This window comes from Oncorhynchus gorbuscha, linkage group LG03 (genome assembly GCF_021184085.1).
Source record: "Oncorhynchus gorbuscha isolate QuinsamMale2020 ecotype Even-year linkage group LG03, OgorEven_v1.0, whole genome shotgun sequence".
Lineage (NCBI taxonomy): Eukaryota > Metazoa > Chordata > Actinopteri > Salmoniformes > Salmonidae > Oncorhynchus > Oncorhynchus gorbuscha.
In genome coordinates, this window is record NC_060175.1 from 76,332,945 (window position 1) to 76,359,124 (window position 26,180).

General features: G+C 41.9%; 2 protein-coding genes across 2 annotated transcripts; both read left to right on the forward strand.

Annotated features, from left to right (window-relative positions):
- The first annotated feature begins 8,192 nt into the window (after positions 1–8,192).
- si:rp71-17i16.5 (phosphatidylinositol 4,5-bisphosphate 3-kinase catalytic subunit gamma isoform) lies at positions 8,193–16,545 on the forward strand. Its single transcript, XM_046343754.1, has 11 exons — positions 8,193–8,322; positions 8,524–10,531; positions 10,912–10,977; positions 11,143–11,368; positions 11,568–11,662; positions 12,881–13,027; positions 13,165–13,255; positions 13,339–13,469; positions 13,683–13,794; positions 15,410–15,567; positions 15,723–16,545. Exons 2-11 carry the CDS (start codon positions 8,537–8,539, stop codon positions 15,978–15,980), a joined length of 3,279 nt encoding a protein of 1,092 aa, XP_046199710.1. The 5' UTR covers positions 8,193–8,322; positions 8,524–8,536; the 3' UTR covers positions 15,981–16,545.
- Positions 16,546–20,787: 4,242 nt separating this feature from the next.
- On the forward strand, positions 20,788–25,681 carry si:rp71-17i16.6 (uncharacterized protein LOC100148415 homolog). The gene is made up of 5 exons (XM_046337054.1): positions 20,788–21,673; positions 21,986–22,105; positions 24,076–24,173; positions 24,732–24,829; positions 25,011–25,681. The coding sequence occupies exons 2-5, from the start codon at positions 21,999–22,001 to the stop codon at positions 25,221–25,223; spliced, it is 516 nt and encodes a 171-aa protein (XP_046193010.1). The 5' UTR covers positions 20,788–21,673; positions 21,986–21,998; the 3' UTR covers positions 25,224–25,681.
- Positions 25,682–26,180: the final 499 nt, after the last annotated feature.

Consider the following 26,180-nt stretch of genomic DNA (forward strand, 5'->3'; position numbering starts at 1 on the left):
TGCCTGCCTGATCATCCTCTGCCTGCCTGCCTGATCATCCTGCCTGCCTGCCTGATCATCCTGCCTGCCTGCCTGATCATCCTGCCTGCCTGCCTGATCATCCTGCCTGCCTGCCTGATCATCCTGCCTGCCTGCCTGATCATCCTGCCTGCCTGCCTGATCATCCTGCCTGCCTGCCTGATCATCCTGCCTGCCTGCCTGATCATCCTGCCTGCCTGATCATCCTGCCTGCCTGCCTGATCATCCTGCCTGCCTGATCATCTTGGATTCTGATCTGGTTTTGACCTTTTTCCTGTCCTTGACTTTTCTCTTGCCTACCCCTTTGGATAAATAAACATTGTAAGACTCCTACCATCTGCCTCCTGTGTGTGCATCTGGGTCTCCTCTTGTGCCTTGATACAGATATCTGCTTTTTTGCTTTAATTGATTGTTTTATGTAGGATGCTGCGTTTCTGGCCAGTTGGAATTGTAAATAAGCCTAACAAAACAAAAATCCCACTTATATTAGTACTTTAAAAAAATGTATTGTGAAAGATGCTGTTACGCCTCAGCCTACCTCAGCCTGTTAAGTTGTATTATAAAGGTCTAGGTTCGGAAGAAAGAATCCAATTAAGCCCTCTTTGTAAAGTCAAGATTATTGTTGAAATGAATTACTCGACTGATGTAGGATTTCTCCATCTGTTGCTGTATAACACTTGCATAGCAAGTTAACTATATTTTCAGCACCAGGCTCTGTTCACCTCCTATGGATTGCTCTGCGGTTGCAGGTGTACGTTACAGCACCACAATATGCTCCATTGCATGCTTTAATAGTCTCCTGCATTCTCTCTCATCGTGAATTAACTCTTTATGTTGCGGTTCAATTTGATGCATTTCCACCTTGACTTGTCTAAATTACTAGTTGGCCTCTTTTTCTCCATTTAATTACTTTTCCTCATTTAGGGTCATGAACAACTTCAAAATGTGTACACAGATGTGTTGTGGGATGTGTGTAGTTTTTGTATACAAATATGTTGTGGGTCATTTTGACCCGGATGCTTTCATGTGTCTAGATATTTGCACAGGTCCAAAATTAACAAGTGTGACATTTTGTTTTGACTGGTTCTGGTTGCACTTCTATAATTGTTTGTGAAAAGAGGCTTTCCCAAGCTTCTCCTTCTCTGTGCGAGAGCAGCAGATCTCTGACACAAACACTCAAAGAGCTCAACAGAAAAGGCTTGTTTGTGAGAAAGGAAATATGTATTACAAATAGTTTTTGAAATCAAATGTTCCTGTATTTCTAATTGCTAAATAAAGTTTTGGATGTTTTTACTTCCTCCTTTACTGTCTTGAGTGTGTTTAAATTGTGCGAGTCAATCTGACCCATACCACAATGGATGTAAAATTGTTTTCAGCGAAGCACAAGGGTGAAGTTAAAATGTAACTTTTGGATTATTTAGTGTAACTTCCTTATTGGGAAATCGCATTTGGGAGTTTTTGCATCTCGGTTCTGATATTTTTTTAAACATTTTTTTTTGTATGAAGAAAATAATTAATTTGGGGGGCCAAATAATATTGCTGTTGGGCTGGATTTGTCCCGAGGGAACCCTGATTTGAACCCTAATTTGCAAGATGTATTGTGGGGCCGCAGGTATGCTAGTGGTTAGAGCGTTGGGCCAAAAACTGAAAGGTTGCTAGATCGAATACCCAAGCTGAGAAGATCTGTCGTTCTTCCCCAGAACAAGGCAGTTAACTCACTGTTCCTCGGCCGTCATTGTAAATAAGAATGTGTTCTTCACTGACTTGTTTAATAAAATGTTATTTTATTATTTTCATGCAGAAGAGTGTCAGTGGATATTGCATAATTGATCATTGTCTATTTATAAATGGGTTGTAGTGGTTCTCATTTCAATCACTACCCTGTTGCCTGGTAGAATTTAGGAATAATTTAACCTGTTATTTTACAAATGTACTCTCTTCTGCAGAGCCATTGAAACTCTCTTGGACCCCCTAGTGTTACATGCCTGTTATCGCATAAACATGGACACTGCTCCACCAACAACTATGCCCAAATGCTAAAACAGTCATTCCAGCTGGATCAACTGGAGGGATATGATAACCTCGGGTCTAGAGAAGTGCAGTTTGAATGTCAGGGCCGAAGGGGAAAAATATGGTGGGAGTGAGCCAGCAACCAGAGGGTTGAAACGATTCCTTTTGAAAAATATATGTTTTACCAAGTTATACTTCTAAAAAGGCACTAAATTGGTGGGAAGACCCTGCTGGAATCAAAATCTGAGTGTGTGTGTGTGTGTGTGTGTGTGTGTGTGTGTGTGTGTGTGTGTGTGTGTGTGTGTGTGTGTGTGTGTGTGTGTGTGTGTGTGTGTGTGTGTGTGTGTGTGTGTGTGTGTGTGTGTGTGTGTGTGTGTGTGTGTGTTCAGCCTAGTCTCATAGACTAGATATAACACAGTAAACATACATCCACAGTAAACATAAATTACGTTTGGTATGGTTGCATAAGCCAGAAGATTACTTATGGCAAAAAAACGAAAGTCGGGTGGTTGGTCGTGCTGGGTGGATGGGTGGGCATATAACAAATGTCTAGCCACCTAGGTAAATGGGTGGGCAGATAATGCGAACGTCTATCAACGCAAAGGTTGCATGTTTGACTCTCATTATGGACAACTTTATTATTTTAGCTAATTAGCATGTTAGCTAACCCTTCCCCGAAACCTAACCTAAAAAATAAAGAAACCGACACCGACAATGATGTTATACGTATAACAACAAATAAAGCACAAGTATAATTTAAATGTCTATCAACATGATCTTCTTAGTAGATTTCTATAATGTAGCGTTGTAAATTAACTGCAGTTAGGTGCAAAATGATTGGCAACACTGATAAAGATGAGCATAAAAAACGTAATAAAATAAATAATACAAATACTGAGCTATATTGCATGCTCCAAATTATATATTTTTTTATTCTATTATTTTATACTTACACAACTGTTTACAATACTCTGGCACCCTCACCTTGCGAGATTAATGGCACTGAGCCTTTTTCTAAAATGTTTCATGAGATTGAAGAATACATTGGAATACGTAGACCATTCCTCCTTTCAGAACCTTTCCAGGTCCTTGATATCCTTTGTCTGCTGATATGGACTGTCCCTTTCAATTCAAACCACAGGTTTTCAATGGGGTTCAGGTCCGGAGACTGTTGATGTTGATTTTGTGGTCAATGAACCATTTCTTTGTGAATTTTGATGTGTGCTTAGGGCCAAAAGCTCTATTTTCATGTCATCAGACCATAGTAGTGGTTCCAATTCAAGCACCAATGCCATGTAACTAACTCTAGGCATTTCCATTTCTTAGTTTCTCTCAATAAAGTAATTTTTTTCTGGTAACACTCCCAAAGAGCTTATTGGCATGGAGGTGGTGTCGAATTGTAGATTTGGAGACTTAGTGACCCGAAGATGAGACCAAGTTTTATAATTCTCCAACTTTGGCCCTTAGATTTGTCTTTGCCTCCCGAACCCTCATGCATCCAATACCAGGCAAGTTTACCACTGTTCCAGTAATTCTTCCCTTAATAGTGGTAAGTGGTAAGTGGTAAGTTTTTGTACCCATTGCCTGATTTATGAAGGTCAACACCCATTTGTCTCTTTTAGTTTGTAAGTTCTTTGCCACATGTAAAGGGGATTTTACATGTGTTTTACCTCATTTTTATACCCCACAATACAGTTCCTTAAACTGGGATTCATTTAAAAAAGTAGAATGTTAATGCAGATTTAATTAACTTGTTTTTATTTATAATAATCTTTAGGGGTGCCAATAATTTTGACACCTATCTTTTTGAGATTTATTTTTTTACTTAATGGGATTCGCCCATTTTTTTCAATTCTCGCCTAAAATGCCATACCCAAATCTAACTGCCTGTAGCTCAGGCTCTGAAGCAAGGTTATGCATATTCTTGGCACCATTTGGAAGGAAACACTTTGAAGTTTATGTAAATGTGAAAGGAATGTTGTAGAATATAACACAATAGATCTGCTAAAAGATGATACAAAGAAACAACCAACCGTTCTTTTGTATGCTTTTGTACCCTCATCTTTGAAATGCAAGAGAAAGGCCATAATGTATTATTCCAGCCCAGGTGCAATTTAGAATTTGGCCACTAGATGACATCAATGTATGTGAAAAGTTTTAGACTGATCCAATGAACTATTGTTGGGCTGGCAGGGTGGCCTAGTGGTAGAGCGTTGGACTAGTAACCGGAAGGTTGCAAGGTCAAATCCCTGAGCTGACAAGGTACAAATCTGTCATTCTGCCCACTGTTCATAGGCTGTCATTGAAAAGAAGAATTTGTTCTTAACTGACTTGCCTAGTTAAATAAAGGTAAAATTAAATTGCATTTCTGTTCAAAATGTTGTATCAAGCCTGCCCAAATGTTCCTAATTTGTTTATGAATAACTTTTCATGTTCAAAATTGTGCACTCTCCTCTAACAATAGCATGGTATTATTTCACTGTAATAGCTACTGTAAATTGGGCAGTGCAGTTAGATTATCAAGAATTTAAGCTTTCTGCCCATATCAGATATGTCTATATTCTGGGACTTTTTCTTGTTACTTACAACCTCATGCTAATCACATTAGCCTACGTTAGCTCAACCGTCCCTTGGCAGGCACACCGACCCCAAATAAGTTTTAATTTCTTTCTCTGAGCACTAATTGTATTAGCATAAATATAATTTAAAACATTTTTGCAGACAATATAGCTCAGTACTTTTGGCTCATCTTTATCAAGGTTTCCAATAATTTTGGACCTGACTGTATGTTATGAAAATGAGTGAGCTGATGGCAGGCATTACAATATAGTTTTATTGTTCATCAAAATGGAAATCTGTATTTTTTGTGTATATTGTGCGATTCCCAAAACACCATGGTCTCAGGGCATTTCGTGTTATTATGTACATAAATCCAAGACACTCCATTTAGTATAATATGTTACGTTTTGTATGGTATTTATTCATTTGGGTATGTCCATCATCCATTTTGTATGATTTATTACGAATAACAATTCGTATGATTTGTTACAAATAACAATTCGTATGACTTGTTACGAATTGCAATTTGTTCAATAGGTTACGAAATTGTAATTCATACAATACATTACGGATGTAAAAAATGTACAATATGCTACGAATTCCTATTAGTTGTGGCTAAAGTTAGCTATGTGGCTAGGTGGCTAATGCTAAAGTTAGCTAGCTCTAGGGGTTAAGGTTAGGAGTTAGCTAAAAGTGTACTAGCTAAATGGGTGGGACGGTTGTTGCTCAATATGCGATAATGTGACTAGAAAATGTTGTATACAACAGCCAACTTTCTGGGACATAGACATGTCTTAATTGGGCAGAAAGCTTAAATTGCTGTTAATCTAACTGCAGTGTCCATTTTACAGTAGTTATTACAGAAATAAAATACCAGGCTATTGTTTGAGGATAGTTCACAACAACAAAACACTTTTATCACGGCAACTGGTTTGATACATTCACCTCTGAAGGTAAATAATGTACTTATATTCAGTAATCTTGCTGTGATTTGTCATCCTGAGGGTCCCAGAGATAAAATACATGTTTATATTCAGATGTAGGATCTGGGTTCTACAGTTTAACCCCACTGCTGTCTCTGGCTCCACACCCACCCCTCCCGGCCATCTAGATGTGTATTTTCTGTAGGGAAGCTAATGATACATCATGAATGCCATTCCTGGGAGTGTATAAACTTACATTTTTTATTACCATAGCATTTTTGTATGTTCTCTATAGTTATGTACTTGAAAATATAAATTTACCAATTCTGCAAATTGGGACATACTCCTGGCAGATTTGATGCTTCACTGGTTCAGTCTGAAACTTTGCACAAACACTGCTGCCATCTTGTGGACAACATGTAAAATACACATTGAATCCTATCTTAATGTATGTCCTTTCTCTTCCATTTCAAAGATGATGGAAGAAATTAAAACAGAAAACGGCTTTTTTTTTGTTTGTTTTATCTTTTACCAGATCTAATGTGTTATATTTTCCTACATAATTTCAGATTTCCACAAACTTCAAAGTGTTTCATTTCAAATGGTATCAAAAATATGCATATCCTTGCTTCAGGTCCTGAGCTAAAGGGTCCGATCTTTAAGAGTTTTTATTACCCGTTTAGCCAGCACCATTGTATTAGCCTTGTGAGCCAGCCTCTGTAGTCTCAAACTGGCTCACATAAAGCTGGCCAAACAAGACTCGGCTAACATTTGACGATGAACTTAAGACTTGCCTTGATTTAAATGCTATAGTCATTTGAGAACAATGTGAGAAATGAGAGCCAAGACAAGAACAGACCTCAGGTCATTTCAGATCTGCCTCATCTGCCTATTCAGTGTATAAGCCAGGGGCTGTATTGTGTTGTTACCATGGTACTCTAATTAATCTCCTGAAGCCATAAAGTAAGTTAATAGTGGATTCTGAACCACTATTATCAGGATATGTTAGAAGTTGAAGTGATTACATCAGGAGCACTATGACAACATGTAAAAAAGATAAGATGAATACATTAGAAATCTAAATGTACATTGACAGCTGCAATTGTCAGCTACAATGTAACCATTTGTAAGGCATTCTCACTGTGTCTGTTTTCCTTTTCATTCATTTTCTTGTACGATCAGGTGATAGTGTGGTCGCTGCTCACAGAGGGTGTTTTCACATGTACTGTCGTCCTCTTTAAAATAATCAATCTCACAACAAATAGAAGAATCATAACTGCATATTAAATAATACTGTTATTGAAAAAAATTGTACTCCCAATGTAGGCTACTGCCCCTTTAAGAGCAAGAGTTGATGTTGCACCCTTTGTTGTGATTCTCACCAAATATGCTGTTGTCTTCTCACACTATTCAAACCCCACAATCAATAAACAGCGTATGAATATCTCGTAGCCTACAGATCACATATTGCAAACAAGTCATCTTGAACTAAAGCGCCGCATATATTTTGGAATATCTGCTCATCCTTGACAATCACTAATCAACAGCCAAAAAGAGCACATCATCATTTTCTCTCTTTTGTGGCACCATTGTGAGGGGTTATGGCAAGGGGAAAGGTGTTGCAGTAGTCTAGTGTGGTGCAGGCAAAGTACGAATTACATTGAGGATACAAAACATTAAGAACACCTGCTCTTTCCATTACATAGTCTAACCAGGTGAAAGCTATTATCTCTTATTGATGTCACTTGCTAAATCCACTTCAATCATTGTAGATGAAGGGGAGGAGACAGATTAAAGAAGGATTTTTAAGCCTTGAGACAATTGAGACATGGATTGTGTATGTGTGTCATTCAGAGGGAGAATGGTGCAATGGTATGGTAGTAGGTGCCAGGCGCACCGGTTTGTGTCAAGAACTGCAACGCTGCTGGGTTTCTCACGCTCAACAGTTCCCCGTGTGTATCAAGAGTGGTCCACCACCCAAACTGCATTGGAGTCAATATTGGAGTCAACATGGGCCAGCATCCCTGTGGAATGCTTTAGTCACCTTGTAGAGTCCATGCCCTGATGTATTGAGGCTGTTTTGAGGGCAGAAGAATGGGTGGGGTGCAACTCAAAGAGACCTCCACAAAGTTTGACTTTTGTTGCCTTTAGAGGAGCTCATGTCTAAATTCAGGAACCTAACTCTCCCGTAATTCACACTCTGGGTACGGGAACAATGACAGGTGAATCTGATGAGCTTTGTGTTCACATTGCCCTAAAAAAAAGGGAACCGAACTGAGGAATTCAAGCGAACCGAACTGGTGGTCTCACTTCGGTTCGCTTCGGGGGCTCTTTTGAGTAGTCAGAGTTCCTTTGGAGTGGTCACACTGCACAAAAAAATTAAGAGAACTGCGCTGAGTTCACACAAATTGGCTGAAAGGGACCAAGTATGAAAATACACTAACTAAAAAATCTTTTGCATGCCAGGATGGAAAGCATTTGAGCTATGAGTAACAACAAGCTAAACAGGTTTACACAAATGTGTGCATGCGTGCATGTTTCAATCCACAGGGACCTTACTGGTAATGCTTCCTCTGTTAGGTTACCTATCAGTTTACAGTAAACTCTTATCACACCACAATAGAGGAACTCCTTATCAGGCCATTACAAGGATTTATTTCTCTTTGACTTGACTTATGGGTAGCAACTCAAAAAGGAATGAGGAAGTATCCAAGAATTACAGAAGGGGACATTTTTATTTAACTACGTACACACGGAGTCAGTCATTCATTGTTGCTGTGGTAAAGGAACTAGGAAGGACACATCTGTTCAGGTGAGATTTTTTATAGTTCATCTGAAAGTAAAGCTTTCTATCATCAAGTAAGATGTCATTCTAATCTACAATTTCAGATGAACTGTCTCATTGAAAGGTGGGAATTATGTGTAGGCCATTATGTGTCTGTGAGCGTGCAGTTAATGCACAGTATCAAAACGAGAAAAGCTTTTAATTCTAGATCATTGTTTTTCTTGTTAGTCTAGGGGATTGAATGGCGACTGAATCGAACTCTGGTCAAGGCATCAGGGAATATGCAGATTTTGCAACAGATACGTCTGGAGCCAGCTGCTCTGAGAACAGCCTGGAGTTCATCTGTGAGTTACGCCCAGGTAAGGGCCTCCAGGCTGGGGAGAGGCAAGAGAAAGTCCTGGTAGTGGCGAGGCTACCAGCACAATGCAGTGTACATCAGTTACGTCTTCGTATCTGCATGCAAACTCAAGAGATGAACTGCCATCCCGATCCATTAAGCCTGTTGGACCCTGAAAGGTTCATACTGCTTTACCCCAAGGGAGAGGACTGGTATGAGATCTTTGACGACTGCCAGGTTCTCCGGACTCTGGATGTACCATGGTCACGTGACTCCCGGGGACGGCAGGTAGCTTGCATAGTGGTGTCGCCTCAGCCAGATGACACAGAGGAGAGGCTGAGCCACCACCGTACCCTGGTCAACCTGATTGGCCATGACCTGGATACAGTAGCAGCAAATAGGCTCGGCGAGCTCAGCTTCACACGCAGGAAGCTGGCTTCTCCCCGCCAGGAAGAGCTAAGAAGGCGGGATGCCAGGGCCTATGCAACAGAGCCATGGACCACCTCAGCCCCCTTCCCAAAAGTCCAGGAGGAACAGCTCAGCCGAAAGATATCAGTCACTATGCATCACAATGACGTGTGCTTCAGTGTAAAGGTGGATTTTAATATAACACCTGAAGGTCTCATAAAGGTCTTCCGAGAAATCATGGTAGACCATGCTTTGGAATGTGAGTCTGGTGACATGGTTCTCAAGGTCTGTGGCAGGGAGGAGTTCCTCTCTGGAGACTTCCCTTTCTCTGACTCCCTGTGGGTACGGCAGTGTCTGAAGTCCATGCAGGCGCTTCATCTGTCTGTGGTCCCCATGGCACAGCTTGATGAGGACACTGTGAGGGCCGAAGACTGGCCCCTTGTGGACAGCTTCACTGGGCTTTCCAGCTCCCATGAGGAGCTGGCCCTGGAGGGAAAGGATGTGGACGACATCCTCATGATTTCACTCTGGGACTGCAACCGCAAGTTCAGAGTGAAGCTCCTGGGCTTCGACATACCCCAACCCCCTGGCAAGCCTCCTCAGTTCATCCACGTGGAGGCCTCTATCCTCTACGGGAGCAAGGTGGTAACCTCTGTTTGTTCCACACCCAAAGCCTTTGCTGATGAAGTTCTGTGGAACGAGTGGTTGGAGTTTGATATCCTCCTCAGGGATCTTCCCCGTGGAGCTAAGCTGGGCCTGACCATCAATGCTTGCACCCATGATAGCGCCACAACAAAGGAATTCAAGTCCCCAGCCTCTGGTCTTAAATCTCCAGACTACCAGAGAGGGAAGGGAAAGCTGCTGTACTTTGTGAATCTCCTTCTGATAGACCACAGGTCCATCCTTAGCCAAGGGCCACACACCCTTCACATGTGGGCCTATCCCGAGCTGGAGGAAGAGGCTTTTACCTATAAGGCTGATAAGCTTTCCTCTGCCACCAACCCAGACGTGGCAGAATCCATGGCTATCACCTTCCTCCTGGACCGCTACAGTTTCCCTGTGGTTCTCCCTCACAGCACAACCTCCCCTGGATCCTGCTCCCCTCTTGGTCAGTCTTTCCCCTCATCCTCACCCAACTCCAGCTTATCTGATAAAAGTCTGTCTCCCATCGCGAGCGACACGTTTGCCAGATCCTCCTCGTCCCCAGTGACCACAGACAGGGCCCGTCTGAGGAGGTTCAGGGAGGAGAGTGTCCAGTATGCCTCCAACCTCCCCCAGTTCCTGCGCAGCGTAAACTGGCTAAGACCCAGCTCCGTGCAGGATGTCCACTGGCTGCTGAGTCACTGGGAACCCCCAGACCTGGATGTCTCCGTGGCCCTGGAGCTGCTCAGTGTGGACTTTGCTGATGAGAGGGTCAGGAAGCTGGCTGTCCAGAGACTGGAGAGCTTGTCTAATGATGAGATGCTGAAGTATCTGCTGCAGCTGGTGCAGGTACATTGAATAGGGGACAAATATGTAATAGATGGAATCAAATGATTGATTTGTCCTTCTGTACATTGAAAAAACCTATTTGAAATAAGTCTTTAATTATACGATATCTATGGGTAATATGTTATTTTACAGCCTGGTTATTACCTGGTATTTCTTAGAACTGGACAATTGTATTGTAAGCAAACATTTCCCTGTTAAGTCTACATCCATTGTATTTGGTGCACGTAACATAACATTTTGTTTGGTAGAATACAAAGGAGTAACAATTGTTACCATGAAGTCACTCATTCATGTTTCTCAGCAAACATTGACATAGTTTTCACTGTGCACACTGGGATGTTTGTTTACAGTATTGTGTTATTATTTCTCTCTTTTCATAGACTCTCAAAGTGGAGCCTTACCATGACAGCTTCCTGGCTAGATTCCTCATCCAAAGAGCTCTCAGAGTATGTGACCTGTGTGTGAACTTCTATGTTTTAGTTTCCAAGGAATTTATTGTGATTTATTGGGGTCACGGAAGTGAACCTGTACCCTGCTATGCTTGTAATGCATAAATAACATACATTAGCTGTAGTAAGATATACTTCAATTAACTTTCCTCTGGCGTGCAGAGCAAGAGGATTGGCCACTTCTTCTTCTGGTACCTGCGCAGTGAGGTGGAGGGCTGCCCGTTCTTCCGTCAGCGTATGGCTGTGGTGCTAGAGGCCTATCTGCTGGGCTGTGGCCAGGCCATGCTGAGCAGTTTCATCAGCCAGGTGCAGGCTGTGGAGGCACTACATGAGGTGGCCAGTGTGGTCAAGAGACTCTACCCTGACAAGACGGACCTCCCATCCACAGGTGGGGTTCTGGCCTGGCTCCACTGGGATGTAGAACATAGAACATGTCATAGAATATAAATAGAACAAATTCCATTGGGTCAGAGTGAAAGAAATATATTGCTGTGAACATTGGAATGGTCATACACTTGCCTTTGGAGTGTTATAAATCAAATTTGATCGAATCATATAAAGCTGGTAACAGATTGTTTGTTCCCCAGCTGCCCAGAAGCTTCAGGAGCTCCTGAGGACATGTAATCTCCCATCAGACTTCCAAGTGCCCTTTGACCCACGCATCAGAGCAGGCAGAATCCTGGTAAGGTTAATTCAGTGTCTGTATGGCAGGAAGGGACATTTTAGCCAGAATGTGTTGTTGCTGTCAGGGTCACAAAAACAACTTACTGTGATTCTAACCCCCCATGTATTTTACACTCTAACTTCAATGAGTTCTCAGGTGAAATTGAACTTGATTTATCTTCAAGGTCCCGAACAGTCATACTGATTCCCATGTAAAATATCCTTTTGAAGTACTTTTTGTGTCATGACTCACTACCAGGAAGTTTGAAAAGACAGGTTGAGTGGGTGTGGAGCTTATATTCATGAACTCGCATTGACTGACAGCACTTTGAAACGCCTATGTCAAGACACTTGGATATAGTGTAGTGAGCAATGTTGCAGTAAAATTATGTCATTCAAATTTGGTTATTAACAAAGCAACTCAAACAACATTGAAATTGCATCAATTGTGTATCTCCAATTTGACATGTCTCTTGTGATGCGGTTTACAGCAGCAGTGATGGATATGTTGACATGACAACTGAGTTAAATTTTGAACGATCCTTCCCTCCTATTTTGTTCCATGCTGGCTAAAGACCTAGATAGCCAGTAACTAGCAAACACTCGACACAAATCAAAAGGGAAACATAAGTATCTTTGCCATAGATGAAGCGTAACATTTTAATTATATTTGCTGACACCCTACAGTCAAATGTTGGCACCAGTAGAGTAGCTAACTAGCTATGTAAACCACGCCCCTCTGCAAACACACCTCCGATGTTGGCCTTCTCCGATTTTGGCCTTCTCTGATGTTGGCCTTCTCCGGTGTTGGCCTTGTCTGATATTGGCCTTCTCCGATGTTGGCCTTCTCCGATGTTGGCCTTCTCCGGTGTTGGCCTTCTCCGATGTTGGCCTTCTCTGATGTTGGCCTTCTCCGGTGTTGGCCTTGTCTGATATTGGCCTTCTCCGATGTTGGCCTTCTCCGATGTTGGCCTTCTCCGGTGTTGGCCTTCTCCGATGTTGGCCTTCTCTGATGTTGGCCTTCTCCGATGTTGGCCTTCTCTGATGTTGGCCTTCTCTGATGTTGGCCTTCTCCGGTGTTGGCCCTCTCCGATGTTGGTTCATGAAAAACATGATTTTGACTGTTCATGACCTTTAATAAATAGTGTTGTTGGTTGTCATTTCATATTATAATATGTTAACAGTCACTTCCCTCTGGCCAATCCCATTCCCAATCCTCCAATCCCCACAACTCTAGCTGGAAAGGTGCAAGGTTATGGCCTCCAAGAAGAAGCCTCTGTGGCTGGAGTTTTCCTCCATGGACTCTCCATGCCACTCTGGTCCCCCTGTAGGCATCATCTTCAAACAGGGGGATGACCTCCGACAGGACATGCTGGTGATTCAGGTGAGTAAAGACTAGCTCAATGATCGGTGGAAAATACGACATTTAAAAAGTGATTATACAACTTAAAACATATTTTTATTTCATTGTTAGGTCATGTTTGATTATATTTGATGGATCAATTTGTATGATGTTTCCAGACACTGGTGGTGATGGATTCTATATGGCAGGAGAAATCACTGGATCTGAATCTTGTGCCCTATGGTTGCATCTCTACAGGATACAATATAGGTCATTAACAATAGTTCAATATTCAGTCTCTAATTGAAAATGCACTGTGTCACAATCATTGATAACCACTTATCTGTTTTCAGGCATGATAGAGATTGTGAGAGATGCCGTCACCATTGCTGCCCTGCAGAGGATCCAAGGAGGCACAACAGGAGCCTTCAAGAACGATGCCCTGTTTGAGTGGCTCAGGGGGAAGTGTCCACTCCAAGAGATTGTAAATAACACATAAATATCACAATTTCTTCCCTAAGTTCAATATGGATCAATAGCTATACCTCCTATCTCCACAAATCCCTTTTCAATCTTAGACACGATACAGTAGTTTATGAGAGACTGTACAGAAGTCATTTCGCTTTTGCCCAGTGACTTTGTGACATTTTATGCTCATGCTTTTACAATTCCCTGAGCTTCTCCCACCTAATCTCAGCACTATCAGGCTATGGAGAGGTTTGTTAACTCTTGTGCTGGATACTGCGTGGCCACGTATGTGATGGGGATAGGGGACCGCCACAATGACAACATCATGATTACAGACCAAGGTAAGAATGAGAATAGTATTTTACATTTCACTAAACAGAAAAGAACAATGGAAGACACAGCATAAAAGAGTGTTATTTTGTCCCCCCAAAATGTGATGAAGGCATTCTAGGTACTCGCACTCAAACCCTGAAAAGGAATACAAAGGAGGCCGAGATGCAAAAATAAACGTAATTTAATACATACTCAAAAGAATAACAAAAGGTGCTAGTGCAAAGCACAAAAACAATTCTTAACAGAAAACAGCACATATTTTGGCTTATATGACTTCATCAGTCCGTACCAGTGCTTGTAGAGCACTGATGAAGGCATAGAAGCCTAAACATATTTATTCTCCCACGCAACGGTAACCTTCCATTGCAGCCTGAGTGCAGACCGACCCATCACACATATGGATTGGGGAAAAATAGATGCATCCTGTAAGGGTTTTCTTCTGGTGAAAGAGAGGCGGACCAAAATGCAGCGTGGTGGTTATTGATGTTTTTAATAAAGACAACTATACATGAACAGACAATACAAAACAAGAACCGTGAAAACCTCAACAGTCCTATCTGGTGCAAACACAGAGACAGGAACAATCACCCACAAAACCCAACACAAAACAGGCTACCTAAATATGGTTCCCAATCAGAGACAATGACTAACACCTGCCGCTGATTGAGAACCATATCAGGCCAAACATAGAAATAGACAAACCAGACACACAACATAGAATGCCCACCCAGCTCACGTCCTGACCAACACTAAAACAAGGAAAACACATACGAACGATGGACAGAACGTGACACATCCATTGGTTCAATATTCTCCAGTGTTTTTATTTTGTTTTAGCAGCCCTAGAGCCTAGTCCGGTACTGACAACCTAATTGAATCCAATGAATTGCACTATGCAGGTTTTCATTTTGACAAATAACTTCCATTAACAAGAATCCTTAACATAAATGTGAAAAATGTACCAATATAAAATATTATAATAGTTCAAAATATGTACATTTGTTGTTGATTTGTCATCAACCATTTGCGTGTTGTGTGACTAATTAGTGCACCAATTAGATGTACTAACTGCAGTTAATTTTGCCAAGCTGCTCAAACATTCACGGTGGGCCTTAAGGGAACATGGTTGAGTACCACAGCACCAGACATACGTCTTTGGTGACCTTTTCACTCATGTCAGGTTCACCTTTTCTGCATTATCTGTTTTTTGTTTGACAAAATCTATTTTGTGCTCAGTATTCAAAGACCAAAATAAAGATGAGCATTTGTATGTATTCTAAACAGATTGAAGCATGTACATTTAGTTGCCAGTGGCAACTGTTTTTTTATAAAACGTTTTACATGCAGTACCTGCAATGTAAAAACAAAAATCAAGGCAAGGTCATCAGTCTCAATGAAACAGCCTGTCCTTTTTTCATATCCTGTCCTTTTTCATATCCTGTCCCTTCTGAATCTGCATTGCTTGCTGTTTGGGGTATAAAGGCTGGGTATCTGTAAAGCACTTTGTGACAACGACTGATGTAAAAAGCGCTTTATAAAATACATGTTGTTGATTGATTCACTGTCTTCTTGATATGGTGAGTGGAGTGTTATAAATGTAAAGCATGTTTTTCTGCTCCCAAGGGAATCTGTTTCACATTGACTTTGGCCACATCCTGGGGAACACCAAACGGTTCCTGGGGGTTAGCAGGGAGAGGGTCCCCTTTGTCCTCACTCCTGACTTCCTCTACGTCATGGGCAGGATCAAAGGTCAACACAGTCTCTACTTCCAGAAGTTCAGGGTAAGCGGCCTATCTGAAGCTCCTCACTTTCTTTTAAATGTGAAGACTAAATAACTGTTGGAGTTATTTATTATTTTGTCTTAACCTTGTCTTCTGAGTTTGTGTATGTTTGTGTGGTTGTGTCAAACGAGTGGTTATTCTCTCCCCACTTGCAGGACACATGTACCCAGGCCTACCTGTCCCTGCGCTCCCACTCTCGCCTGCTGGTGACCCTCTTCTCCCTCATGCTCTTGACGGGGATCCCTGAGCTCAGTGCTGCAGAGGACATGCGCTACCTCCGGGACGCACTGCAGGACGACAAGGGGGAGGACAACGCACGGGACCACTTCCACCAGCAGATAGCAAAGTGCGAAGAACTGGGCTGGACAGTTCAAGCCAACTGGTGGATCCACATGTTGGCTGGCATTAAGTAGAACCATCTTCCAGAAACCCATTTATGCCTGAGATTCATGTGATTTTGTCATTTGTTTTTAAACCCAACAGAATCAGGTGTTACACAACAGACTGACATTGACAGGATGAAGTACTCAAGTGTCAGGCCAAATTCAAATCCTGCATGAGGGAGGGTTGCTGTTGTGCACCTGTGCGATATGCTCCAGCTGACTAGAATAAATTGTGTTGATTCGAATAAATTGGTATGATAGCATGCGGACAATGTATTACTTCCTTAATGATATTTGAAATGATACAATGACTTTGAGGTTAAAGTGCAGACTGTCAGCTTTAATATATCGGGGGAACTGTTTAGAAATTACAGAACCTTTTGTACATGGTACCCCCATTTTAGGGGACCAAATTATTGGAAGAAATGTACTTATGTGTATTAAAGTAGTCTAAAGTTTAGTATTGGGTCCCGTATTCCCAGCACACAATGATTACATCAAGCATGTGACTCTAAAAAGTTGTTGGGTGCATTTGCTGTTTGTTTTGGTTGTGTTTCAGATTATTTTATGCCCAATAGAAATTAATGGAAAATCATGTATTGTGTCATTTTGGAGTCACTTTTATTGTAAATAAGAATAGAATATGTTCCTGAACACTTCTACATTAATGTGGATGTTACCATGATTACAGATAATCCTGAATGAATCGTGAATAATGATAAGGGAGAAAGTCATTGACACGCAAATAACATGGCCCCCCAAAATGCCTACCTCCCCTGTTATTGTAATGGTGAGAGGTTAGCATGTCTTGGGGGTTTGATATAAAATGCCGACCTTCCCTGTTATTGTAATGGTGAGAGGTTAGCATGTCTTGGGGGTTTGATATTTGTGTGTCTGTCTCACACAAATAACTTTCTCTCTCATCATTATTCACAATTAATTCAAGACTAATCATGGTATACTGAACAAAAATATAAAAATTCAACAATGTCAAAGATTTTACTCAGTTACAGTTCTTTTAAGGAAATAAGTCAATTGAAATAAACGAATTAGGCCCTAATCTATAGATTTCACATGACCAGGCAGGGGTGCAGCCATGGGTGGAGCTGGGAGGGCATAGGCCCACTCACTTGGCAGCCAGGCATAACCAATCAGAAGTAGTTTTCACCACAAAAGGGCTTTATTATAGACAGAAATACTCCTCAGGACCACAGCTCCCTCAGACGATCCCGCAGGTGAAGAAGCCAAATGTGGAGGTCCTGGGCTGGCGTGGTTACACGTGGTCTACGGTTGTGATGCCGGTTGGACATACTGCCAAATTCTCTAAAACAACAATGGAGTCAGCTTATGATAGAGAAATTAACATTCAATTATCTGGCAATGGGCTCTGGTGGACATTCCTGCAGTGAGCATGCCAATTACTCTCCCTCAAAACTTGAGACATCTGTGGCATTGTGTTGTGTGAAAAAACTGCATGTTTTAGAGTGGCCTTTTATTGTCCTCAGCACAAGGTGCACCTGTGTAATGATCATGCTGTTTAATCTGCTTCTTGATATGCCACAACTGTCAGGTGGATGGATAATCTTGGCAAAGGAGAGATGTTTACTAACATGGATGTAAACAAATGTGTGCACAAAATTGAAGAGAAATAAGCTTCTTGTGCATATGGAACATTTCTGGGATCTTTTATTTCAGCTCATGGAACATGGGACCAACACTTTACATGTTGCATTTATATTCCTATTCAGTGTAGAATCCACATGAATGTAGAAGTGTTTAGAAACATATTCTATTCTTATTTACAATAAAAGTGACTCCAGAATGACACAATATATTATGTACCATTCATTTCTGACCGTGAGTGTTAGTAAAGAAAGTGACTAAAGGAAGTGAGAGATAGTGAGGTTATGCATGTATATTAGTACAGATATACAATGTAGTGTGTGTGAGGGGGTCTAATCTATTCATGTACATGTTTGTCCGTCACTTGTATGTGTAGGCCTACTGTAGTGACAGGCAATATGGCAGCATGGCATCATGATGCAGACAGGGATTGTTTCTCAGAAACCCTCATTTTGAGAGTTAATTAAAGCTGTGTGGGTGGAGCCTCAGAGAGAGAGAGAGAGAGAGCCTGCATGTGATAGTAGGACTAGGGCACTTAGGGGTACAGTGGTGAGGTGAAGGGGGGCAGCATGGACCTGCCTCCTCTACTCACTCTCCTCCCTCTATTTGATGCTCTCTTTTAACGATCCTGGTCGCTTAGCTCGCTCCTTCATCGCCTTTTTCATCCATCTATCCGTCTCCTTTGAAACAATTTCCCACAAATAATAGTTTTTAAGTTTTCCTCATCTCTTCCATGTACTCTACTGTCCTTTTCTCTATTGTCCCTCTCGTTAACTCTCCCCCCCCCTCTATTGTCAGAGCTGCTTAGTGGTTTGACCTGGCACTGGCCCTGTTCTGGAGCACTGGGTGCCCCCTGCCCACGCCACCAGACAAAGCTCAGACACCACCGCCACCACTCTGCCTACTGCATCAAGGGGTAAGTACATGTCTCTCTTCTAGGATGTCCAGTTCTAGCGAGATATGAAAATGGGGTTGTATTTAGTAATTGAAGTCTATGGGTGTCCATCCATGTAGAAGAGTAACAGTATGGGCAAGAAGGACTATAATCCTCTCGCCAGAGCACGTTGACAGAGTTACGGTGACCTGGATATTAAAACAGAGGTGCCGTTCATTAGATAGTTCAGTTTTAGGTCACCATTCAGGGGCTTTTCTCAGAACAATACCAGCGGTGTGCCAGCAAGAAATGTGTGTGAGTCACAGGGGTGGCACAGTGTGTGTTGCCATGGCATACTGCAGCTTTGTGCAGGGTGTTGGACTCTGTACTGGGCAGGAGGTGGCTGTCTGAGAGAAACTGAAGCTGGGTGTTGTTGTTTTAGAGTTGATTGCTTTCCTTGAATCAATACTCCTCCACTGTCTTCCTTACAAGGGTTTGTTTGTTTGATTGTTTGATTATAGTCATGGCCTCTAGAGGATTCTCACATGGTGGTTATTGTGAGAGATTAACATTAAAGGTATGATTATAACTATAGATATATGAAACTAATCAGAGTAACCAAGGCTGGGGTGTGTTTAGTGAAGGTCCTCTAAGGTCTCACATGGTGGTCACTGCTCCTTGTGAAAGATGGACAGGTATGATGGACAAGTTACGGAGGCCAAGTTGAAATTGATCTCCCTCCCTGTTTCACAAATGATGTTCCATCTATAGATATATGGAACAAGGATAGAATGACGAGAGTCACGGTCCAATTACTCACTTTTCTAATGTATAACAACAGCATTTGGGTGCAAATCAAATATTTTTTTTAAATGGACATAGAGTAACCGAAGTTACTTTTTTTCTTTTCAATGATTAAATAGCACAGAACAGGATGTAGACCAATATACTGTGTATGAAGGATTAAAAAGACTAAATAACCATTACAGGCCCTGCTCGTGCCATTATTTCTGACAGCATAAAAGGAGAGATCTGCTTTGACTGAAATATCTATGGTGTGTAATTACTAGGTTGTCAGAATTTTCTCAGTTGTTTTGTCCTAGCAGCCTTCAATCTATGTGCAATTATTATGAAAAAAGGTAGCCTACTTTTGCATCATTTTGTTAAATATGTGATAGCTACTGGCTAAATAACAGTAATAATCAAGTCTTGATGGTCACTTTAAATGGGTTTGTCCTAATGATATACTGTGCACTATGCTATGCTAGACATGCTGGTAGCCAGGGCGTTATAATTTGAGACCACTGCCCTAGATCTCCTGCCCTCCCCCATCACAACCTGTCTTCGTCACCACATGGAGATGAGAACGCTCCCCAGGGTGGGGCAGTGGTGGGGCATGTTATTAGGGGGCGAGACACTGCCTGTGAATATCCATTAATATGAGCACAGGTGAAGATTGAGAATGAAATCAGAATGAAGTAGTTGAGTGATTGATCAAGACATAATTATATTTTGTGTGAGAATAATGAGTCCCATAGATTTCTTTAGATTTTCTCCATCCTCAGATCTCTCATTGTTTGCATCCTTCCGGAATGAAACCTCCTTGTTCACCTACATGGATGCCCTTGGTTTCTATATGTCATTACCAGAGGGAATGGGAAAGTTAATGAATATATACTGTATGTGATGGTGTGTATGTTCCTCTTCAATGTCGTGTTCTCTTGCAGGGCCCCTGCTTTGAGCTGCAGTGGCCCGTGGCTAACCTGTTATGACATGGTGCAGCGTCCTCTGACCCCCCCATGACGGGGGGCTACTGCAGGGGTACGGAAGGCCCCACAATCAGCCTATATTTTGGAGGGAAATGCCACTGATAGATTAGCCAAGCCAAAATGACTTAATGTTAATGAGGAAAGTATCGTTAATTATAGGACATAACATTGAGAGAAATGCATCTGCCAGCACCTGTCTGATTCAAAGGGGTTGGGTTAAATGCGGAAGACACATTTCAGTTGAATGCGTTTAGTTGTACGACTAACTAGGTATCCCCATTTGCCTAAATCTTCTCTATTGGTAATACAAACATCATGATCATCAAACATCTACACAGTTCATTGTAAGACACTATTATATGGGCATACGTTTCTTTACCGATTATATAGTCACATTTTTGTTTAGACTACTGGCCTTTATTTGGCCTTCTGTTTCCACTTTCCAGGGATGTGACAGATGCTGCCTGGGATCTGCGACCTTTGCCTTTTCCCAGCATGACTGATTTCCTCTGGTGTTCAGAGTGGACTGGGGCTTTCTAGCACCATTTTAAATCAGTTATGTTGAAGGGGCATGGCACATCTTAGTCAACACAGAGAGAAAGCGAGACCTCAGCCATCAAACTGTTCCAGCTGTCTCCAGAATCTCATTTTATGGCAACACTGCCTAAGGCTAGCTGGATGTTTTAATTTATTTATAGAGGAGCAGAGATATGTCATTACTGGTCTAACATTTAGTTGAAACGGTTACATTTAATGCCACAACAATTTTGGCATGAATTGGATCAAAGCAGAGTGTTTGCATGTGATAGTCTGTATGCTACTCGTGTGACAAATCTGACTAGTGGTTTCTTACTTTCTTTCTGTTTCTGAATTGATTTAATTATGGTATTCACTGCTTGTCGTGTTTTTCTTCCAATCAGGTTTTCTGTCTTACTCAGCCCGTAATGTAAGATGACTTTCTCACCCCGTAATGTAAGATGACTTTCTCACCCCCATCTCTTGTCGACTCTCACTAATGTATTTATTCTGTTACCTTTTGACTAGTGATTGGTTTGGGATTAACAGGGCGAGTTTGGGCGCGCAGTCTTGGTTAATAATTAGACTGGAACAGACTCACACACACACACACATCCTGTCAGATTGAGGTCCCTCCATCTGACAGGATGTGAGACAGTGAGAGAGTGATTGAGAGTCAGGAGAGCTTTTGTATTCTCTTCCAACAAGGGGAATTAGGTGCTCCCCGCAGCCTGGCAACCATCACCTCTCTGTGGGCGTAACAACAACCCGCTGCCCCTAGAGTAACAGGGCCCTCTGGAGCTGCTGAGAGATGCAGTGTCTCTACACTGACCACTGATGTGAAACAGAGGCGTTTCTCTGTTTCGTAAAAACAGCCCAGTAGCAAACTGCGCACACACACACACGGCCCCGCACAGCAGCTTTCATCACCTAATACAGAGGTAGGTTTTACATATTAGCTATCTGTTTGAATTGGTGAGGTCCTGTCACCTCTCTATTTCATGTGATAATGAGCACAGTGTTAAATGAGGACAGAACAGCTAGGGATTTGATTGTGTAATTCTTCCTGTAGACGGGAGAGATGAGGGAGTGCACGATCTCTGATGTGTCATGACTTTGATGTTTATCTTTGTTGCTGTTACGCTGGGTATAGATTATAGAAGACAGATGAGTTGGAAATGACAGAAAATAACTAATACCTTCAACCAAATAATATGGTGTTGACTGAGGACTCCATCCCTGTGCTTGTTCAGCTTCCCCGTCGATATGAGCACACAGGGTATTGAGACAGATGTTCTGGGGAGCAGTCACAGCCCGTCTGAACCAAACACTGGGGCTGGAACTGAACAGGACTACCGCCTCTACCTGCACAGGTACTGGATGTCCGTGTGTTTCTTTGGGTTTAAGTAAGTGAGTGTAGTTCTGTATGCTGCACATACAGTATATTGGAACCATATGCATTCTGTGTGGATGTTAAATGTACCAATTATATCTGTTTACTTACAGATAATTATTAGTGAATTAGTGTTTATGGGTGTGAATTGTATGTCTTCTCAGGGTATTTTTTCAGAATGCATGAATTAATCTCTGTGGGTATCATACAGTCCTCACAACACTGCTCTTTTATATAATGTGGGCAATATAATTGGACGGAAGTGTTTGTTTGTGTGATACAAGTATGGGTTGATATACTGGGGGCATGGTGTGTGTATGTACAGTGGGGCAAAAAAGTATTTAGTCAGCCACCAATTGTGCAAGTTCTCCCACTTAAAAAGATGAGAGAGGCCTGTAATTTTCATCATAGGTACACTTCAACTATGACAGACAAAATGAGGGGGAAAAATCCAGAAAATCACATTGTAGGATTTTTTATGAATTTATTTGCAAATTACGGTGGAAAATAAGTATTTGGTCACCTACAAACAAGCAAGATTTCTGGCTCTCACAGACCTGTAACTTCTTCTTTAAGAGGCTCCTCTGTCCTCCACTCGTTACCTGTATTAATGGGACCTGTTTGAACTTGTTATCAGTATAAAAGACACCTGTCCACAACCTCAAACAGTCACACTCCAAACTCCACTATGGCCAAGACCAAAGACACCAGAAACAAAATTGTAGATCTGCACCAGGCTGGGAAGACTGAATCTGCAATAGGTGAGCAGCCTGGTTTGAAGAAATCAACTGTGGGAGCAAATATTAGGAAATGGAAGACATACGAGACCACTGATAATCTCCCTCGATCTGGGGCTCCACGCAAGATCTCACCCCGTGGGGTCAAAATGATCACAAGAACAATGAGCAAAAATCCCAGAACCACACGGGGGACCTAGTGAATGACCTGCAGAGAGCTGGGACCAAAGTAACAAAGCCTACCATCAGTAACACACTACGCCGCCAGGGACTCAAATCCTGCAGTGCCAGACGTGTCCCCCTGCTTAAGCCAGTACATGTCTAGGCCCGTCTGAAGTTTGCTAGAGAGCATTTGGATGATCCAGAAGAAGATTGGGAGAATGTCATATGGTCAGATGAAACCAAAAGAAAACTTTTTGGTAAAAACTCAACTCGTTGTGTTTGGAGGACAAAGAATGCTGAGTTGCATCCAAAGAACACCATACCTACTGTGAATCATGGGGGTGGAAACATCATGCTTTGGGGCTGTTTTTCTGCAAAGGGAACAGGACGACTGATCCGTGTAAAGGAAAGAATGAATGGGGCCATGTATCATGAGATTTTGACTGAAAACCTCCTTCCATCAGCAAGGGCATTGAGGATGAAACGTGGCTGGGTCTTTCAGCATGACAATGATCCCAAACACACCGCCCGGGCAACGAAGGAGTGGCTTCTTAAGAAGCATTTCAAGGTCCTGGAGTGGCCTAGCCAGTCTCCAGATCTCAACCCCATAGAAAATCTTTGGAGGGAGTTGAAAGTCCGTGTTGCCCAGCAACAGCCCCAAAACATCACTGCTCTAGAGGAGATCTGCATGGAGGAATGGGCCAAAATACCAGCAACAGTGTGTGAAAACCTTGTGAAGACTTACAGAAAACGTTTGACCTCTGTCATTGCCAACAAAGGGTATATAACAAAGTATTGAGATAAACTTTTGTTATTGACCAAATACTTATTTTCCACCATAATTTGCAAATACATTCATTAAAAATCCTACAATGTGATCTTCTGGATTATTTTGTCTCATTGTGTCTGTCATAGGTAAAGTGTACCTATGATGAAAATTACAGGCCTCTCTCATCTTTTTAAGTGGGAGAACTTGCACAATTGGTGGCTGACTAAATACTTTTTTGCCCCACTGTATGTGTTTGTTTGATCAGCTGCTGTCTCTCGGTAGGCTGTTTGGGAAGGAGACAGCTGAGTACTTCCTCAACCCATCTCCTGTCCACACTTCCTCACCCACCTGGTACACACTACTGATGAAGAACATGGGAGGTAACGGTTATAATACAAAAGTACATCTTCCCTTTTAGGTGACAATGTTGTATGCAAATTATGTATGCAAATGTCCCCTTTTTTGGTGGTGCAACTGGTTGGAACATTTCCAGAAGGCATTCAAGTGTGTTCTAACTGGAGCGGGAGGAAGTGGTACAGCCCAGCTAAGCATGCACTGTGATGTCCACCATTTCACCTTTCTGAAAAGTCCCATTATCCAGCCTATTATTTCAACAGACTAATTCCCACTGCTAATGTATTAATTCCCACCTAGTGTCTTGCAATGTGTTGTATGTAGCTTTTCATGTGACCAGTGTGCCTCTGTGTTATGTATTTATTGTGTTGTGTAGCCAGAAGAACCAACCATCAGAGCCTGGTTCCTCTCTAGGTTTCTTCCTAGGTTCCTGGCTTCTAGGGAGTTTTTGCTAGCCACTGTGCTTCTGTTTCTGCATTGCTTGGTCTTTGGGGTTTTAGGCTGGGGATCGTTAAATCTCTGATGTAAAAAGAGCTTTAAAAAGGGATTTATAAAATACATTTGATTGATTGATTGTGTGTCAGATGAGGTGAGTGCTGAGGCCCTGTGGGACACCTTGAGAGAACACTCCACCAGACGACTCAGAGACCTTGAGGAGGAGGAGGAATCTGAGTCTCTTGAGGTCAGGCTAATTATTCATTACACTGGCTAATAAGTACTAATGAGTAATGCCCCTGAGCGGTTCCTGGTCAGGGTCACATTGTCAGCAAAAGTCAGGGATAAAAATGCAGAACAAAATATGTTTGAGGTTGATATTTCTCATAGACAGCTATGACTTCACTTTCCTGTCCCTTTGTCCACAGTTGGTGAAAGCCTCTGTGAACCAGGATGTACAGAGAGAGCGGGGTCACCTACAGCACCTGGCAGGGGTCAGGTATATGTTCAACCTGGCCCAGCTCCACCAGGCTTATTCTGCCCATGTTCTCTCCCTCAACCATCCAGCTCTGCTCCTAGACGACTTGGAGGAGCTTGAGGGACCACATAGTTACCTACCTATCTCACAAATAAACAGGTGAAGGGAAACCTAGCATTATTAAATAAGCATTAGCTTATACTATTGGTAATATAACTACTATAACTATTTCCAAAAGCCTTGCGAATTGAAAATAATTTAAATCAGATGTAGAGACCAATCTTGGGTCAGAGTATCATGTATCTTTTTATATTTGTGTTATTAAATGTGCTTATGCTGTGTTATTCGTATTGTAACAAAAATCCATTTGTGTCAGTGAAATTTGAATTTGTGTGTAATGCTGGGACAAATCTTCCACAAGAGGGCAGTCCCAGATTAAGAGGATGAATGTTTAGTTGAATTTATGCTGGTAGTTTTCACTTTAATATGACAAACTGTACTTTCAAAACTGCATTTCTATAATTTCCACTCATAGTTTTCAACAAATAGTCATTATTTTATTTGCGAAACTGTGTATAATTTTGTGAGTATGTAATTAAAAGTGACAAGTGGCAAGTGTAATTGATTGAATCATTCAATGTCCAAAATAATAATAAGTATTATCAATCAAAATCCCCATATTGATCCTAAATGTAATCTAAGTGGATACCATAAACTGTCAGCGGAATGAAAAGAGCTATGAAGCATCTTCACTCAAGAGCATTGCTTTATACTGTATGTTTGTGTGCTTGTATGGTTGGATGTGGAAGAGTGTGTGAGTGTGATTGTGCATCCATGGCTGGAACCTGAAATATGTCAACTCAGCACTCTCCAATGACCCCTGACCTCTGTTATAGACACATCATGGAATCCTACTACTCACTGCTCCAGTTCTCAGGGCAACGAGCCTCCATACCAGGCTCCTGATTGGTGGTATGCAGGCCCAAATGATAAACACACTAAACATAAACATCTGATTGCAGCCAAACACGATGAGTATGAAAGCAAGAAGGTACTTTAGATTTCACAGTGGTCAATTTTCCCTGACCATTGCCATGCATCAATCACCTGGAAGAGTACA

Coding starts and splice junctions, on each gene's coding strand:
- si:rp71-17i16.5 (XM_046343754.1), top strand. CDS start 8,537: ATGGCGACTGAATCGAACTCTGGTCAAGGCATCAGGGAATATGCAGAT. Junction 10,978..11,142: donor TCATCCAAAGAGCTCTCAGA/GTATGTGACCTG, acceptor TCTGGCGTGCAG/AGCAAGAGGATTGGCCACTT. Junction 11,369..11,567: donor GACGGACCTCCCATCCACAG/GTGGGGTTCTGG, acceptor TTTGTTCCCCAG/CTGCCCAGAAGCTTCAGGAG.
- si:rp71-17i16.6 (XM_046337054.1), top strand. CDS start 21,999: ATGAGCACACAGGGTATTGAGACAGATGTTCTGGGGAGCAGTCACAGC. Junction 22,106..24,075: donor TACCGCCTCTACCTGCACAG/GTACTGGATGTC, acceptor GTCTCTCGGTAG/GCTGTTTGGGAAGGAGACAG. Junction 24,830..25,010: donor AGGAATCTGAGTCTCTTGAG/GTCAGGCTAATT, acceptor CTTTGTCCACAG/TTGGTGAAAGCCTCTGTGAA.